The sequence below is a fragment of the Euprymna scolopes genome, chromosome 13 (assembly GCF_053919585.1).
Source record: "Euprymna scolopes isolate OS-2025 chromosome 13, ASM5391958v1, whole genome shotgun sequence".
NCBI classification, from domain to species: Eukaryota; Metazoa; Mollusca; class Cephalopoda; order Sepiida; family Sepiolidae; genus Euprymna; species Euprymna scolopes.
The window spans coordinates 6,958,165-6,976,297 of NC_136494.1; the positions used below are offsets into that span (position 1 = coordinate 6,958,165).

Here is an 18,133-nt window from a genome sequence, read left to right on the forward strand (position 1 = left end):
TAAAAACTATATCTAGCACATCTTCTATTAGATCATATTTCATAATTTAAAAAAAAATTTTTTTTTATTAATTTTGAAATGACACATAAGTACATAATAGTGTTTTCACCTGAAGTGTGTTTGTTTCAAAATCAACTATTCTGAACAAGCACCTGATTTCCATCCTCATGTGATTGGTAAAATCTAGTGCACTGAAGATGAAAATCGCGATTGTTTTTAAATGATAACTGTTGCTACACCTTTGCTGTGTTTTGGTTTGTCAAAACGAGAGAAATCAAAGTTTCAGCCCACATAGCACAACATGCACGTTAGGGTTGTTATATAAAATAACACTTAACTTTTATCTTCTTGTGATATTCCACTTGCTGATTAAGGAGTTCAGCTATATATATATATACATATATATACGTATAAAACATGCATATCCATGGGTATACCTTTTATGCACGTAATAATATTTAATATAAATAAATAAAAATATGCCCCATAAAAAAAATAAGTGATGACTTATTTATATATATATATATAACTAAAAGAGCTTATAGCTTTAAAACCCCACCTCCCAAAAAACCCGCTAAGGTAGCGAAATAAATAACAGCGCTTTGGAGCTGTTAATGTTGCTAAAAACAACAAATCTTACATATATAATAAATGACGTTCAAATGTATTCAAAAAATTAACTTAAAACTATTTTTTTCAAAGTGCTCAATACTAGGTAAATATTCATTACATTCACACACACACACACACACACACACACACACACACAGTATGCTTAATTATACAAACATTATTGGCTACATATGTGCATACATGTTTCTGCTCTAATTCCTTTAGAGATGCATTGGAATTGGGCCAAACTTTTTACAATTTCATATATATATATATATATATATATATATATATATATATATATATATATGATGAGATTAATGGAAATAATATTCCGACGAAATAGAGAAATAAAAAGGAACAAATAGAGTTATGTGTTCAACGTTTTCGTTTTTATTTCGAAACTTCCTCTGGCTGAATAAAAGTAACAAAACAAAAACACCAGTACAAGAAAATTTTCAAATATTTGTCCGGGTGTTTTTGTTTTCTTAACTTCATTCATCCAGAGGAAGTCTCATAATAAAAACGAAATGCTGGTGAACATATAACTCGGTTTGTTCCTTTTTATTTCTCTCTCTCTCTCACATTATATATATATATATATATATATATATATATATATATATATATATATATATATATATACACACACACACATACATACATAAAGCAGTTGGATAAATAATACACATAATATTTAACAAAATATACCAAAATGAAGAGACATAAATAAAAGATTTATAGACAATAATGTTCTATTGAACTATTCATACCATATTCTCTTATTTATAATATTCTGGTATTATAAATACTATGATAGGAGAGTGACTGGCGAGTTTTTTGTTCGAAATACTTTGGCAAATTAATTCATGCTTGGCATGGAAGGGGTGTCTTTTATACGAGAGATATTTCCAAAGTGGAAAAATCAATATCAAGCAGAAAGGGGAACACTGAATGATGTAGAAATTTGTGAATCTAAACTGATCTTAAATTTTAGTTAAAGAATGGATCGACAGTGTTAATTAAGTTATCATAAAGTTCATTTTTTTACGGGCAAAAATGTTTGTCACTTTTGTGTACATTTATTATAGTTGGCTCACAACTTCAAATAGAACACAATGAAATCACCTATCCATGGAATGAAACGCTTTTTCATACGAAAGCAGAGAGGAATTGTTTACTAGCTACTTATTCCAAATACCTGACTGGCTGTGCCAACCCCAAAGTTTTGTGGATCTTTAAACTCTGCTTGAATTTAGAATGATCAACAGAGAAACCAGTCAAAATGCATACAATCCCTGATGACGTTTAATTCTGCGTTATTCAACATTCAGCAGTGAGTGACTGCCCATCCGATACCATGCTAATTTCATGATGCAAGAAATTTTGAATCGCAGAATAGAAGAGGAGGCTTATTGTACAGATGTACATATTTTCAGAAATGTTTATTCCGTTTAGAAAACCTTATTTAAAATGACAAGATAATAACAATTGGTAAACACAGTAGATAAAAAAAATAACGCACGATAAACAAATGTTGATGACAATCGTTTACAAAAGATATTTGCTAGATCGGTAATATTTATTCTTTCATAAGTGAACATCTTTTATCGCAGATGTTAAAGGCATGGATTGGTTCAGTAATTCTAATTTGATTTTGAGGAATTTTTACTTGAAAAAATTTAGCCAACTTTTTCTCATCAGATGGTTGTTCATATTAATTTTTATAAAGTTTTCTGAAACTACATCAGATGTCTCCCTCTATACATATGGATTAGTTATAGTGCAGTTGAACACAGTAAACAATTGTTGTTATTGTTGTTGTTGTTATATGGGAAGTACAAAAGATATGATGAATTAATTTAATCATGTGATATAGAAAGGATTTGAGGTCAGACTTCAGTTGCTGTGTGAACTTCACCAAATAAAGATGTAATATAAGATCCTTTTAGAACAGGGTTTGAAAAGATGCATCTTAAGGCTACAATGGTCGAAATATTGTGAAAATAACAACCAAGATGAGAATAGTAGTTTGAATAATCTGAATATCTTTTGCCGATTAAAAATAAAGGAGATAAATATTGCAGTAAAGCTTGAATTTGCTAAAAATCTAAAATAGCTGCTAAATAAAAGGTATTTTGATATAACAACAAATTGGTGCCCTACACTATAATAGCGAAATTCGGAAAATGAAAAATTCAACTTAAAAACCAATGGTATCTGCTGACTGTGTGTCAATTTCAATTAAAACCAATGATATTTACTTAATTGGCATGTTAGAAGTACTTAAATATTACTGCATTATTTAAAAAGAAAAACACGAGTTTTCAATCTTTTATCATAAAAAAACATTGTCATATTTCTTTGGGAACACGCAACGTAATAACAAAGGAAGTAACTCAGTTATGCTAAAAACAAGGCAAAACATACAATTTATTAAAAAGATTGGCAATAGTTGCATGCTATTTATCTCCCTTTGGAACTCTCCAGTGTTTTTTTTTTTTTATGAGACAAAATTTTATTTTCGTTAATTTTTGTCAAAAAATGTTTCCTTTAATAATTTTTTTTCTACCTTGTAGTTTTTCATAATTTTGGGATATATTCATTACTGTAACATGACAATTAAGTAAAAACCGTTAGTTTGCCTTGAAAGTCAATATTAAAAATTTCGAATTTTGTTATTATAATGTAGTTGCACCAAGAAATGTTTATGACTATAATTTTTTTTTAAAATTGAACCAAAATGACTAAATCTACTACAACATAAAACAAAGGAATAATAAAGGATATTACTGAATACCACATCGATTTTCTTTGACTAAACTATTTTAAAACAATATTCGAAAATTAAAAAGATTAAAAAATAAAAAGGATTAGTATATAAATATCGGCATTATTGTACATTAGGACCCTATGTTAGTTCATCCAAAAAGAAAAATGAAATTCTACTTTTTTTTCTCTATTACATGTAAATATTCTGAAAAACTTGGCGGTACCAATAAATATGTTTAAGACTTTAGAGCGGGGGATCAGTTTAGCATGTAAAATTAATGTAAAATAATCATGCACTTTCTGACTATTCTGAGTGTTTGAATGACATGTAACCATTTTCTAGTTTTAATTAAAACAAATCAAGAATTGGAAGGGTCCTTTGCCACCTGGACTTAGGGTTAAGGCAGAGGAAAGTAACTTTTTTTACTGTCAAGTTTTTCAGGCTATTTTTTAGAAATTGTTGTCACATGGGGCATAAATTTTTTTTTTATATCGTCTTAAAAGGTAATGTGTAAACACAGTGGCAAAGGGTACCAAACAATTCTGTCTACATGGTTCCGCGAACAATTTTGTCCCCGCAACACGACACGGTCCTGAACTCCATTGATTTAAACCCGAACACCTCCGTCGAAATGACTCGAAATGATCCAACATGATCCGGAACAACTTGATTCAAACCCGAACACCTCTGTCAAAACGACCTGACAATCCCGAACACCTCTGTCAAAACGACCCGACAATCCCGAGCACTTCTGTCAAAACGACCCGACAATCCCGAACACCTCTGTCAAAACGACCCGACAATCCCGAACACCTCTGTCAAAACGACCCGACAATCCCGAACACCTCTGTCAAAACGACCTGACAATCCCGAACACCTCTGTCAAAACGACCCGACAATCCCGAACACCTCTGTCAAAACGACCCGACAATCCCGAACACCTCTGTTGAAATGACCCGACAATCTTGAACGACTCCGTCGAAACACAACATGATCCTGAACGACTCCGTCGAAACAACTCAACACAACACATTACCAGAGAAACCTCAGCAGTTACTCACTGAATGTCTCCAGTGTCAGCTTTTTATAGCCCTTAGACAAACTCATTTTCAGCATAGGCAAACCCAACTAAGATACTGAGACACGTCTTAAGCGCTTCTGTGCATGCTTGTCACAATAAACATCATTTTCAAGACTTGTTGGATGCATTCTAAGAAATCAAGTCATTTTCTTTCGAGACGACTGTGTCTACACATTACCAGCCTTAAAACACTATCTCATTCAAAATTTCTGCCCTGGAAATCATTTTACATTAAATTTATATGCAGAAGTGATCCTCTACTCTAACTTCTAAAATAATAGCTATTTTGCTTGGTTTTTGTTTCTGCCAGGTTTTTCAGGATGTTTACATGTAATCGCCTAAAAAAAAGTAGAATCTCAGTTTTATTTTGAATGAATTAACATATGGTTTAAGGGTACAAATTTACCAACAAAAGAAATCTTCATATGACGTACCAGTAACTTTTTCCACCACTTCTGGTTGTGCTTGAATCGAAAAGATCTTTTCATCTCTGTTGATGGGGATTGGTTCTGAGATCACTGACAAACCAAAATACACGCACACACACAGGTGAAGAATATTGAAAACAAAAAACAAAATAACAGTAGCAGTGGTAATGAAAGCAGCCAAATAAAAATAAACAGGTGCTTCTTCACATAGCAACCCTTGCATGTAAATAAGATTCAAATTTTATGTTAATCAAATTCTTATCGTATTAAAAGATTATTTTAAGTTTCAATGAAAACAAGCAAATAATTTTTTAAGAAAAAGAATGGTACTTTTTTTAAATATTGCTATGAAATAAATATCTAATTTTGAAATTCAAGAAAGCCAAAACAAATATTTCTTTAAAAAAAAAAAAAAAATTTATTTGCCTTTAAAAATATGAAACAAGATTTCGCTTCAACCAAGGCCTTCTTTAAGTAATTCCTTTTCGTTAAGCATTTATTTTTTCCCTCTGTTTGGGGATGTAAAAATCTCTGGGTAGTAGTCCGTTGGGATGTTAAACACGTGACAATATTATACGAAATAGGATGGCACTTTTTTTTTTGTTATGAATTTGAATATCAAAATTTGTAATTTCAGAAAGCAAAAACAATGTTTTTTTTTTAAGTAATACTTATTTAACTTGGAAAAAATATGAAGCAAACTTTTGCTTCAGTCAAATTTTCTCATTTTTCAGAAATAATTTTGCAAAAAAAAAAAAAAAAAAAAAAAAAAATTTAACTGCCTTAACTTCTTCATAATCATCATTGTGTTTAACATTGGACTTACTTGCTGGCATGTGTTAGATGGCCTTTATATTTCCAAACTAACCTATCTCTGACCAGGATTTTCTTTATATTCTTCTTTCTCGCAAATACACCCTTCTCTCATCTTTTCCTTTAACTTACCTCACTAACTGACCATAATACCTCAACTGTTCTACATCTGCATAAAGCAAAGGGGTCTCAATCCAAATACTGACATTCTTGACTGCCAACACTAACTTAATGAAGAGCATGCTTTTGTTTTCCTCATCGTCAGATTACAGAAAGTGACGTAAATACTAACAAGAGAAGATAGAAAGAACTTGTCCTGCCTTGATAGAGTTCAAAATAGACTTCGTAGCCTCGTAGGAGATGTCCTTTTCTCCTCCTTGCAACCTCTATCTCACAGAAGAGATGTTGCGAGTTTGTCTCTGATGTATCGTTATTTTCATGGAAAGTGTTCAACTGAACTTCAATCTATGGTCCCCCCTCGCCAAACTTTCACAAGAAACACTCGTCTAGCTGTAAACACTATCAATAATTTCCCCCACTCTTTATCTGTGCCTAAACCTAAACGTAGATTCCATGAACAAAGCTTCTTTCTTAGAACTGCACGCCTGTGGAATTGTCTTCCGTTTTCCTGCTTTCCGGCTGACTACAATATGGTTTTGTTCAAGTCTAAAGTAAATAAGTTCTTGATGAGCCGTTCCATATAAGTTATTAAATTTACCAAATTTTCATTACTAATGATTACTATATTGACCAACTTCTACTGTACACTCTTTAACCCTTATCCTTGAGTGGCCTCTGGGCCTTGATAATGTGGTGATGCCTTTGTAAAAAAAAAAAAAAAAAAAAAAAAAAAAAAAAATAACTCCTATCACTGTGTTTGCTAAGAAAAAATTTAATTTTTCATCTCAAATTATTCACTGGTTTTCTGTTTTTCCATTTTTATATCCCCAAGAGTGAGTTCCAATCACTTTAGTCAAGACAGACTAACCTTAACCTGTACATTTGCACAGATTACAGTTTTGAGTAACTGCTAGTTTCAGATTTAGTATTCAAAAATGATTATTTAGTAATATGAAGCAGTATCTTTGCAAATTTGGTTATTTAGAAATTCTTGACTACTAAATGCCAGTTGAGGATCTGTTATCGGCTATCAATCTGACAAAAACTAGATCATTTCGGCAGCCTTTTATCTTTCGGACTGGGATAGTTTTAAGAGGTCCACTCTCCCAAATCTTGCCGCTTTTCTTTTGTGTAAAGTATTGCTAACTGTCTGAAGCACCCTAAAATGCTGACAGGGCTGCCTCGGCAATTTTTAAGAGGCTGGAGTGCCTGTTCTTTAGGGGTGCTGTCTTGACTCTCCCCACCTTCTGGCCTTGTGCCACATTTTTTCCTGCGGTGGGAAGAAAGTAAATATCTGTAGTGATTAAGCCTTTTGTTCCTTAGCACGATTGACTTTAAACCATCACTGGCATTCCACCATATTTCTTGAAACTTTTTTTTATTTATTTCTTGAAACTTTTTTTTTTTTATTTCTTGAAACTTTTTTTTTTTATTTCTTGAAACTTTTTTTTTTTATTTCTTGAAACTTTTTTTTTTATTTCTTGAAACTTTTTTTTTTTTTATTTCTTGAAACTTTTTTTTTTTTATTTCTTGAAACTTTTTTTTTTTTATTTCTTGAAATTTTTTTATTCTTGCATTACTTCCCTTGCTTTCTAAACGGTGGTAGCTGATTTGGTGTCCCCGACAAAATATCTTTCAACAGATATTTTAACTGAAGGAATTTATCACATTCTTAGACAAATTATTATTAGTATTATTAGTAGCAGTAGAATTTGTATTATTATAAGTAGTTTAGCATAAGAATGATATTTTTCTGTCATAAAATATATTTACTTTGAAGAAAGTCACGCATAAAAAAACAAAGTTCACAATTACAAGAAATAAATATTACATATTGAATAAAAGTAAGAATTGTTCACATTGTTCCACTTTTTTTTATATAAAATGTTAATAAATAATAAAACTATAATATTATATACTAGCGGGGGTACCCGGCGTTGCCCGAGTGTTTGTTTTCGGGATGGGGGGGGAGTTTTAAAAAATGTTATGGTAGGTAAGTAGGAAGGATCAAACCCGGAGTCATGAGTAAAAGTAGGAAAATAAAGTGTGAAAAAAAAAACAAAAAAAAACATCTGCAACATTAACAGTTCGGCCACCAAGAAAAGTCCATTCCAGTTGTTTAGGAAAAAAAAACAAAAACAAAAAAAAACGACTACGGTAGGTCGGCGCGAACGTGAAAATATAATGTGAATTGTCCAGCACGCTAACCACTACGCCACAGAGCACTGCAGCTTAGTTTAGTGATTTTAAATAACTTCACATGAAAGAACTACGAAGCCAAACCGGTGTTCTCTTCTCAACTGTTCCTTGTGAACGATCCCCAAACGGTGTTAAGTGGTGGCAGGGGGAGGAGGAATTTATTAGAGAGAAAATATTTTACCACTTCCATTGATCTTAACCGATTTTGGCCGTGACTTCTCAGCAGAAAAAGTATAGAAATCTAAGATTATCGAGGAATTTGAGAAATAATAAGCCTATAACACACCTCAGATATTGTTCTGCCGTTTGTGCATATTATATTTGCATGAAATATCTTTTGATTTTTAATCCTATTAAGGTCAAAATCAGACAGGAAAAATGAGTTCATTTTATTTATACAGATATATATATATTATAATACATAAAATATCTGCTGGAAGATTTTTCGTTGGGGACACCAAATCATCTATCACTGTCTAGTAAACAGGGGAAGTAATGCAAGAATTAAAATGTCTCAAGGAATATGCCAGGATGCCCCATCAGCTTTCTGGCATAACAGCTTAAATAATATGACTGGAATTAACCTTTTTTGCTAAATATATGATGATCAGCTGTGTGACATCCTGTTCAGCCCAAATGAAGGCTAAGCAGTGATGTGGGTGGAGAGAAAGAATAATAAATAAAAATATGGCCAGAGATAGGTGAGTTTGAACATCAGTTTCTAAAAGCCATCCAGCACATGCCAAGGAATAAAACGGATGTTGAACAGAATATGATGAGTTATCTTCTCTTGAAAGTTACTATTATTAATTAAGGGTGGAAAGTTGCTAAAGTTTTGTTTTTCTTTGCTAAAACTTGAAATAATATTTATCTAAACAAAAACAAGAATCTGCTTAACATTAAATCTTATTTAAATTGTTTAAAAAGAGGATTGTACTGTAAAGAAGTCCCAAATAATATTTATGACAAAGAAGAAATTCCATCATGCTTGATTGACACATGCAAAGCAAATAAAGTAAAAGTGATTGATTATTCTTTTTGTTCTGAAGGCTCATAGTGTTCGCATAGTGTTCGCATAGTGTTCACATAAACGTGTTTAAAAAAAAAAATAGGATTAAGTACTTTTAAAATCCTGGAATAAAAGAACATAAAAATTACTTGAATACATTTCATTAAACATAACATTTGTTCATCTTTTTTTTTTTTTCTAATATATAGTTGGCATATTTATTATAAGAACAAGCAAATATACATCCTTTTCCGGATATACATTAAAATATTTTATAGTTTTATTAATGCACTAGCAGGAAGACCTGATATTGTCTGGGATTGAATAAGGATCAATAAATGTCCCCCCCCCTCCCATACTTTTATTGTCATTAAAATCAGTGAAATTGCACGCTTTTGGATAAAATCGATTGATTGCCTGCTTAGTTAGGGATCCCCCCCCCCACAGTATAGTGGGAGGAAGCTTCACATGCCATCCTCGCAATGACTTAGTTCAGAATACATGTTAATCTACATTGCACTGTAGAGAATCTAATGCTGATTTTATAAAATTATATGTAAATAATGGCTTCACTTAAAGTTCAAAATGGAAAAGTAAAGTATCATGATTAAATTGTGTTTTAAACAGAAACATTCATTTCAAATGCATCCTTGTTTTATAAAAGAATCTACAGTTGATTTTATAGGCTGAGCCAATCTGCTTGTGCGGTGATAAAACTTTTCAAATATACTTGTGATGTTAGGTTGTATAAAAGTGTTAACTTTGGTCAAAATCGGACTGATCCTTGTTTAAATCGTATTTTTTTTTTATTATTGATTTTCTATGTGAAAATTTTAAAATACTGACCAATTGTTCCGGAGTCCATAGGGAACAAACTTACTCACAAAGTTCCTTTTATATAACAGAGATTTAAACAGGTTATACATTTTTAAAAACTTTTATTTATTTTCTAAGGAGGGTGGAGCAGTCACAAAAATTTATTTCCTTCTATTATTTATGCTTTGGACTTGCCTCATCTTTATTGCTAAAAAGAACATTATCAACTCTGTAAATGAGGTTATGTTTTCAATCAACTTTATCTGTGCACAGAGTAGCACATCGCTTGACCAATCGTCACCAAACATGGTCAATTATCGGTCATGGTCTACACTAGAACCGATTTAATTATGGTTTTATATTATTTTATAGTATTATATTATTATGGTTTGGTTTGGGTGTTTTATTTTATGGCATATCAACCCTTTTCAAGTTATTTAATGCTGAATCCAGTAATTTTGGAAAAAGTTTTTATGCTTCAAGTTCTTTATATCTTTAAATATTTATTCATGGTGTTTGGTTTGATTGTTTTGTAGAGTAAATTTTTTTCCTTTTTTTTTTTTTTCCAGAACATGATTGAGTTTTGCAAAAAGAAAGAAAGAAAAAAGAATAATGTCAATGTTTGGTGCATTTTTGTTCAGGAAGCCAATATCTTCAAGCCAGCCTGATCTGGTAGCACAAGATGCCTTACACGTATTACCACTCCGGGCCAAAAAATGAACCTGAAAACAATTTTTTTTTTTACTCGCGTTTACATCTAGCAAGACATATCACCACTTGGACATAAGGAGCTACTATTTGGGATCATGTCTAGGAAAGATTAACAAGATGTTGGTTTACGTTACATTTAAACTTCTGCATATCAGGGAAGCAGGAAGGGAATTCCAAAGTCTAGCTGTTTGAGGGAAGAAACTATTAGAATAGAAAGCTTTCTGGCATTTAGGGACCTCAACAGTGAAGGGGTGTGATTTTGTTACTAGGAGGGTTTGTCGGGATATGTACATCAAAGGGGCACAAGTGCAATGAGTTCATCAGAGCACATTCCATCAAAATATTTGTAAGACAGGTACAGAGATGCAACATTGTGGCGATGAGACAGAGGTTGGAGCTTAGTTGACAAAGTGGAACCTATTAGAGTGAGTGAGTGAGTGTATTTGTTTAACGGCATTTCAACCTCTAAGAGTCATTTAATGCCAAAAAAGTTTTTTTGATAGGTTTTCAGTTTCTTGTAAAAATTTTTTAAGTTTCTTGAAAAAGTTTATCTTTTGAAGCAAGATGCTTTAGGTTTTCCGAAAAATTGTTTTAGTTGTAAGAGATTTGTTTTTCTAAACTGAATTTTACTTGTTTACTTTGTAGGAGTTTGAATACATTTGTTTCTTTTAAATAGTTTATGATTTGTTGGGGTTCCACTTCTTGGAACACTTTTCTAATGTTTGTTGTTTTAAAATATTTCTTCCGAGTGCGTTTGTGTTTTCTACATTCTGTCAGTAGATGTTTAATTGTTAGTTGTTGGTTGCAGAGTGTGACATTTGGTGTTTCCTCCACTTTGATTAGGTAGGAATGAGTTAATTTTGTATGTCAATACTACAATATGGTTGTGTTCAAGTCTAAAGTAAATAAGTTCTTGATGAGCCGTTCCATATAAGTTATTAAATTTACCAAATTTTCATTACTAATGATTACTATATTGAACAATTTCTACTGTATACTCTTTAACCCTTATCCTTGAGTGGCCTCTGGGCCTTGATAATGTGGTGATGCCTTTGTAAAAAAAAAAAAAAAAAATGTCAGATTCTTATTCGGTTTAGTACAATGTCTTCCCTTCTTCCTTTAAAAATTACCTATTAGATTGAAAACTTTTTTGGACTCTATCCAAGAGAGAGAAGCTAAAGGTAAATGCACCAGCCCAGATGTGGCATAGGTGAATGGTGGCCTTGTAGAGGTATGGCTCACCACTGGATGTTTTTTAAGGTTAAACCAAGGACCAGTTTAGTTTTGGAACATCTAGGTGAAAGGTCATAGAAAAGTTGAAAGTCACACTTTTGGCGATAACATCAATTATGTTCACCATAGAGACCCACTACTTGGCCCATACTGTTACCACAGATGACGAATCATCTTATGTGATTTTGATCTTGAAAACTTTAGTCAAGGTCAGAAATTTGAAGGAATTTAAAATTTTCAAAATTTGATGTATAATCAGATACTCCTCAATAACAGTAACCATCGTGTGAAATTTTAGCCTTATCAGATAAATTGTTTTGGTGTTATCAATATTTTCATGGCATAACTTCAAGAATACGTCATACAATATGGAGAAGTGAAGTCCAGATAAATCTTTAACCCATCCTTACATTGTCAGGCAGAGGTATGCACTCTCACAAATTTATTCTTGTTATATATTGGAATAATTGTTTTAGAATATTGCTGCCATAAAAAAAAAAAAAAAAATTTTTCTTCCATGTTCTTGATACCAAATGTAATTTCCATGGACAGAGTTTCTTTCATAGAACATCCAATCCCTGGAACACATTATCACATGACTACACATTACAACAGGGTCATCTTCAAATCGAATGTCCAGAAATATCTGTCAAACCATCCTCATAATTAATCAAATTTTGTTCCCCCATTCATCATTTCCAATCCTCTCATAATATTCTAATACTATCATCATTTTACTAACAATCTGCCCATCTCAGTAATTGCTATCCTTGAGTGGCTTTTAGCTTTGATAAGTGGTTACTCAATATAATAAGAGAGAAAATAAAATATCCAAATAGAATTTTAAATTAATTACACATGTCAATTATAAATCACAATCATGGAAAACGCAATTCTGATTTTCATATAACGGACGCCAAGCGTACTCTTCCGGCATTTCAAAATAACACCACATACGGACAACATGCGGATTCGTTACCGTTTCTTCAATTAAACATTATGGTGAGGTGAGGAAAAAAAGAAAAAATTTATAAAATTCTGAGGATGGAGTCTATCTCTGAAATATTAATTTTAAACAAATAAATATTTGCTTATTTTCATAATATTGTGTTGTAATTTGGCTTATAAGCGTATTTTATTTTAAAATTAATTACAATAATTTTATGAACTCAACATATTTACTTACAGTAATGTCCATTGTTTTCCATATATATAATAAACGTTGCAGGCTTAATACATACAGCTACCATTTAGCATTAATGTTTATTTTTATATATTTAGTTTTACAGTAAGAAAACTAATAAGCCTTGTGAAAAGGAGTTATTTCGCTTAAAATAGCCTTGGCTACTGTATTCGAGTAATACCCTATTAGCCGTTTTAAAAAAAAAATTTTTTTTTTTTAATTTATTTTACTCACGATCACCAGTTGGATGTAAGAGGATACTATTTGGGATTTTAGTCAATAAAAGTTTATCATTGGATCATGAAGGTAAATGTTTTATGTAATAAAGTAGTAATATGTTACTAATTTCGACACGACAATAAATTTTAGTTGAAATTCAATTTTTCGATTTTTGTTATTCTGAACAAGACCTAAATTGCCACAATTTTAAATAAATGAATAAATAAAAATAAAAAACAAACGAATAAATAAATAAACAAAAATAAAAGAATAAATAAATGAATAAATAAACAAAAAATTAATAAATAAAAACAAATGAATAAATAAACAAAAATAAAAGAATAAATAAATAAATGAATAAATAAATAAACAAAAATATAAGAATAAATAAATAAATCAATAAATAAATTAAAAAATATTCGTTTTATTTATTTAAAGAATATTGATCTGATAATGACAATTACTTTTTACAAAAAAAAAAAAAAAAATATATATTTTTGGTAGTATTAATTCTGGGAGACATTAATTCAAAAGAAATATTACTGACAGTGAATTATGCAGATTAATGTAGAAAACACCATGAAATTTTTACCAGTTCCTGCTAGTTGTAGAATAATCATTGTTTTTATACACTATGAACCTTTCGCAAACAGCAAAGAATTTATAACAACAATAATGGGGCTAAATGAAGTGGAAGCAAAAGATCGAGTAATACATATTGAAAATGGCAAATTACCTATGGCTGGCTTAGCCAGTGGCTCCGTCAGAAGATTCTGAACATCTGCTACATCATCAATGATTGTTAAATCAGGCACTTCATTCTGTGGCGTCCGATGAGGGCTATTTGAACGGGAAGAATAGCAGCTACCTTCAGCACTAGACTGGGTAGAGGCCAAAAGACTATCAGACTATAATAAAAAACAAAAATAAATAATGTTAATGGCAGAATTGTAATGGCTTCAAATTTTTTGCAATAAAATTTATAATAATTTTAATTAAAAATCTATTTTAAATCTTATAAGCTATTAAGAAAATGATATCTATATTGGTTTTGAAATACCATGATTAAGGATCATTGGTGCTTGTTCAGAATTAATGCTCCCCTATGAAAAAACAAAGAATAAATAAAAATATGTATGGTGTACTTACCTATGATGGAAAAAAAATCTTGTATACCAAAAACTGTATAAATTGATTAATTTTATTTTTATAAAGAAAACCATTTTTAAGCAAATTTGAGTTTATTCATTGTCCCCCTACACACACACACACACACACACTCACCCCATGTTAAGAATGGCTGTCATAAATCTTGGTTTGGAGTTATCTATCTGGTTCTTCAGATTGTTTTCAAGATGGCTTCACGAGATACCACTCATTGTTTAGCTATAAAATTTGATTTTTTTTTTTTTTAATATTTAAAAATAAAACTACTTGATCAATTTACATGATTTTTTGGTGCACAATATATTTTTTTTCCATCACAGGTATGTATATTTTACTGATTTTTCTTCCTTTTTGTTTATTTTTTTCATAAGAGGGAATTCCGGATAAGCATTGGATCATTTTTTTTGACCAAGACATTTTTATCAGCCTTTCTTTTTCAAAGAATACATTTTTTTTAAAGCTCTTATGATGCATCTGCATATGAAATTGCTAAAACATAAAAAATTTATCAAACTACAATAGAGAAATATTTCAAATTTGATATTCAATGATTATGTACATAATTAAATTATGTAACACAATATATGTATACCACTTCAGGAGTAGGTGGACGATCCCGGACAGATGGACTGGAACCTTTGGATTTTTCTTTTTTTTGCAAATCTTGTATTCTGGAATAAAACAAAGATTAAAGTATTAAGAAAATAATAGACTCACAATAATAATATCTATGTTATAAAATAAAACTACTTGGAACTTCAGAATTAATTAAAAGACAAATTACCATCACCAAAGAACTAATTCCGAAACATACTGTGGATACCAATTTTTGATTTTAACACAAAAAGAAAATTATACTTTTTTTTTCAATTTAAGTTGAAGCTTTTTGTAATTTTTAACAAGTTGGCTTATATAAATATATATATATATATATATATATATATATATATATATATATATATATTTAAATATAATTATCAACTGACACATGCACCAAATTGGTCAAACGGAAAATTATTCCCAACTTGCATTTAGGTAAAAATGTACTTTCATATAAAAAATTGAATCCATTCAAAACGTATCGCAAAAACAAATAAAATAACATCTATATATATATATAAAAATAAGAATTTGAAAACTTTGAAGTGTCGAATGTAATGATAAAATCATTTTTATTTACTGATCTTTATTTTGTAATCCAATATTTCGCTAATACATACTCATCAGGGTTGAAAGTCTGGTTCGTGAATTTTTTTTTCTTTTTCTCCATTTTGGTGTTATGGCGAAGAAAAGAGAATTTACATTGTGTTCCGGTGATTTCAAGTGTATAATGCTCCAGTTTCCCATTTAAATTTTACTTTAAAAGTAAGCGTCTTCAAAAAGTGTGTGACCATCTTTTACTTTAAATCCCGCTCGAAACTGGAGCATTATACACTTGAAACCACCGGACAACACGTAAATTCTCTTCTTTTCGCCATAACACCAAAATGGAGAAAAAGAAAAAAAAATCATAAACCGGACTTTCGACCTTGATGAGGCTATGTATTAGCGAAATATCGGACTTATGAAAAAAAAAAAAAAATCAGGTAATAAAAATTATTTTATCATTATATTCGACACTTCAAAGTTTTCAAATTCCCATTTTAATTTTACTTTAAAAATAAGTGTCTCCAAAAGTGTGTGACCATATATATATATATATATATATATATATATAGAGAGAGAGAGAGAGAGATGTTGTTTTGGTAAAAAATATTTTTTTCAATTATATTTCACTCCTTGTGCACACCAATCCGTTTTGTTTAGAAGCTCAATATAACAATTAAATATAACAACAGAGCATATATTTAAAGAATAGCAGTATCGTTACATTCCAAGATCCACATAAGCAAATATTTATTTTTCATGCAAAAACAACTCCTCCAGCATGTTAAAATTTTGGTAAATTTTTTACTGATCCGTTTCATTATGCAGAAACAAAGTTATTATTATGTCAATACTGTCACTTTTCAGTGCATATACTCGTCAAAAAAAATTTTTTTTTTAAATAAATAAATAAAAAACAGAAATTCTTTGGTTAGATAGAAAAAACTGCATGACAATATAATGCTGCAAGAAAAAAAAAAACCTTTCATTGTGTGTTTGTTCCGAAAATTTAACATGCTGGTAAAGTTGTTTTGTATGAAAAATAAATATTTGAATCTTGGAATGTAACTACACTGTTATTCTTTTATATATATATTGCATAGAAAAATGCGAGCATGAAAAGTAATATGGTCAAGATTAAACTTAGAAAAGTAAAAGGACTAGTTGTTAAAACTGGAAAAGAAAAAGACAAGATATTCTTATAAAAAATATAAATTTATTAACTTAATTAAGAATTTTTTAAAAATTCAATTTAACACTATATATAAATTCTACATTTTCTATTGGATCATTCCCCACATAAGCAAGAATAACATAGAAGATGCCTCCATCATCTTTCAAGGAAAAATATCTCCACTCCGGACCGGATAAATACAGAAGGAAAGAACGATACCCTGAAATTCAAAAGCCATTCAAAATTCCCTTGTAACCATAAAGAGAGAGGTACTGTATATTCTCATCCAAAGCCGATCAAGAAAAAACCCCAAAAACTGCAACATTATAGACAACCAACAATAACACACATGTTTGAACCAATATTTAAACTGAATGAAGAATTCATCTCTCCACAAAAGAACTTGTATTCGCTTGTTTTGGTCTGTATAAAACTATTTCACCATTAATATCACCTCCCCTTTGCCTTAAAGAAAGCTCCCCCTACTAGATATATTCCATTTATCGAACTTTCATTTTATTTTATATATTTTTATACATTTTTAACCCTTTCATTTATTTTCACTTCTCCCCCTCTGTAAATTCAACTCCTCACACCCCTATATCTCTTCCTTGTTCATATTCATTTTTCCCCATAGTTTTTTATTTTTTATTTATTTTATTTTCATCCACTTTTTCCCATACTTTATTTTTTACTCTTCTATATCAAATAAGTACACATCCTAATAATAATTATTATATTATCTATCATTACTCCATAATTCTTATATATCTACATCTATCCACCCCTTACTCCTTTGCCATTGCCACCCTCATACTCCCCTTTAGTTTATCTCTAGCTTACACTATTAAAACCCTAGTACTCTCCCACCCTAGCATTCAACCCCTCACATTAATACTCCCACTAGCACTCATAATAACCTACATCTTGTTTAAGCATTGTTATTATCTAAGACACCCCATCTAAAAACATATACAAACACAGCATAACCCCCCCGCCTATTTTATGTAAACCCTCTCCACACCTACAACACATATAGGTTTAATTGAGCAACTTCTTTCAACCAAACTATCCCATATCCCTCCAGAAAATTTAAGCATGCACGTTATCCACATACGTTAAACCTACTATCCATTATATCATGCAAACTATATCACAGAACCACTTGTAACTCCACCAAACAGACTTAATAATCGATTTTGCTCCTAATGAAACTATTGCTAGATATCGCATTCCTACCATGTTACCTAGCACTTTCTCCACTCTTTTGATGATAAGCATTAGACTTCGAAATGCCATGGCATAAAGAGTTCCCACTTACCTAGCACCCCTGAATAAAGGTGCACCCAGTTGAATAAATGAATATATATATATATATAGTTTTTATACCTTCATTTTCTTTTTATGTTTACTCTTAAATAAGCTCCAATACAATTTGTTTTGAGCTTT

General features: G+C 30.6%; 1 protein-coding gene across 17 annotated transcripts in view; it reads right to left on the minus strand.

Moving 5' to 3' along the window:
- The window catches only part of LOC145291930 (1-phosphatidylinositol 3-phosphate 5-kinase-like), a 279,737-nt gene that overhangs the window by 69,893 nt on the left and 191,711 nt on the right, over nt 1-18,133 (minus strand). For 12 of the 17 annotated variants that reach the window (XR_013869503.1, XR_013869501.1, XR_013869499.1 and 9 more), the window contains 3 exons: nt 14,957-15,035; nt 13,934-14,105; nt 4,901-4,984 (listed from right to left, as the gene is read on the minus strand). Coding sequence is in view for 4 of the 17 variants with exons in the window: in XM_080137843.1 (XP_079993969.1) it covers nt 4,901-4,984; nt 13,934-14,105; nt 14,957-15,035 (335 nt within the window). In the remaining 13 variants the exon portion in view is untranslated. The remainder of the gene's footprint in view (nt 1-4,900; nt 4,985-13,933; nt 14,106-14,956; nt 15,036-18,133) is intronic. The other 5 variants (XR_013869506.1, XR_013869504.1, XR_013869502.1 and 2 more) reach the window with 1 other exon arrangement.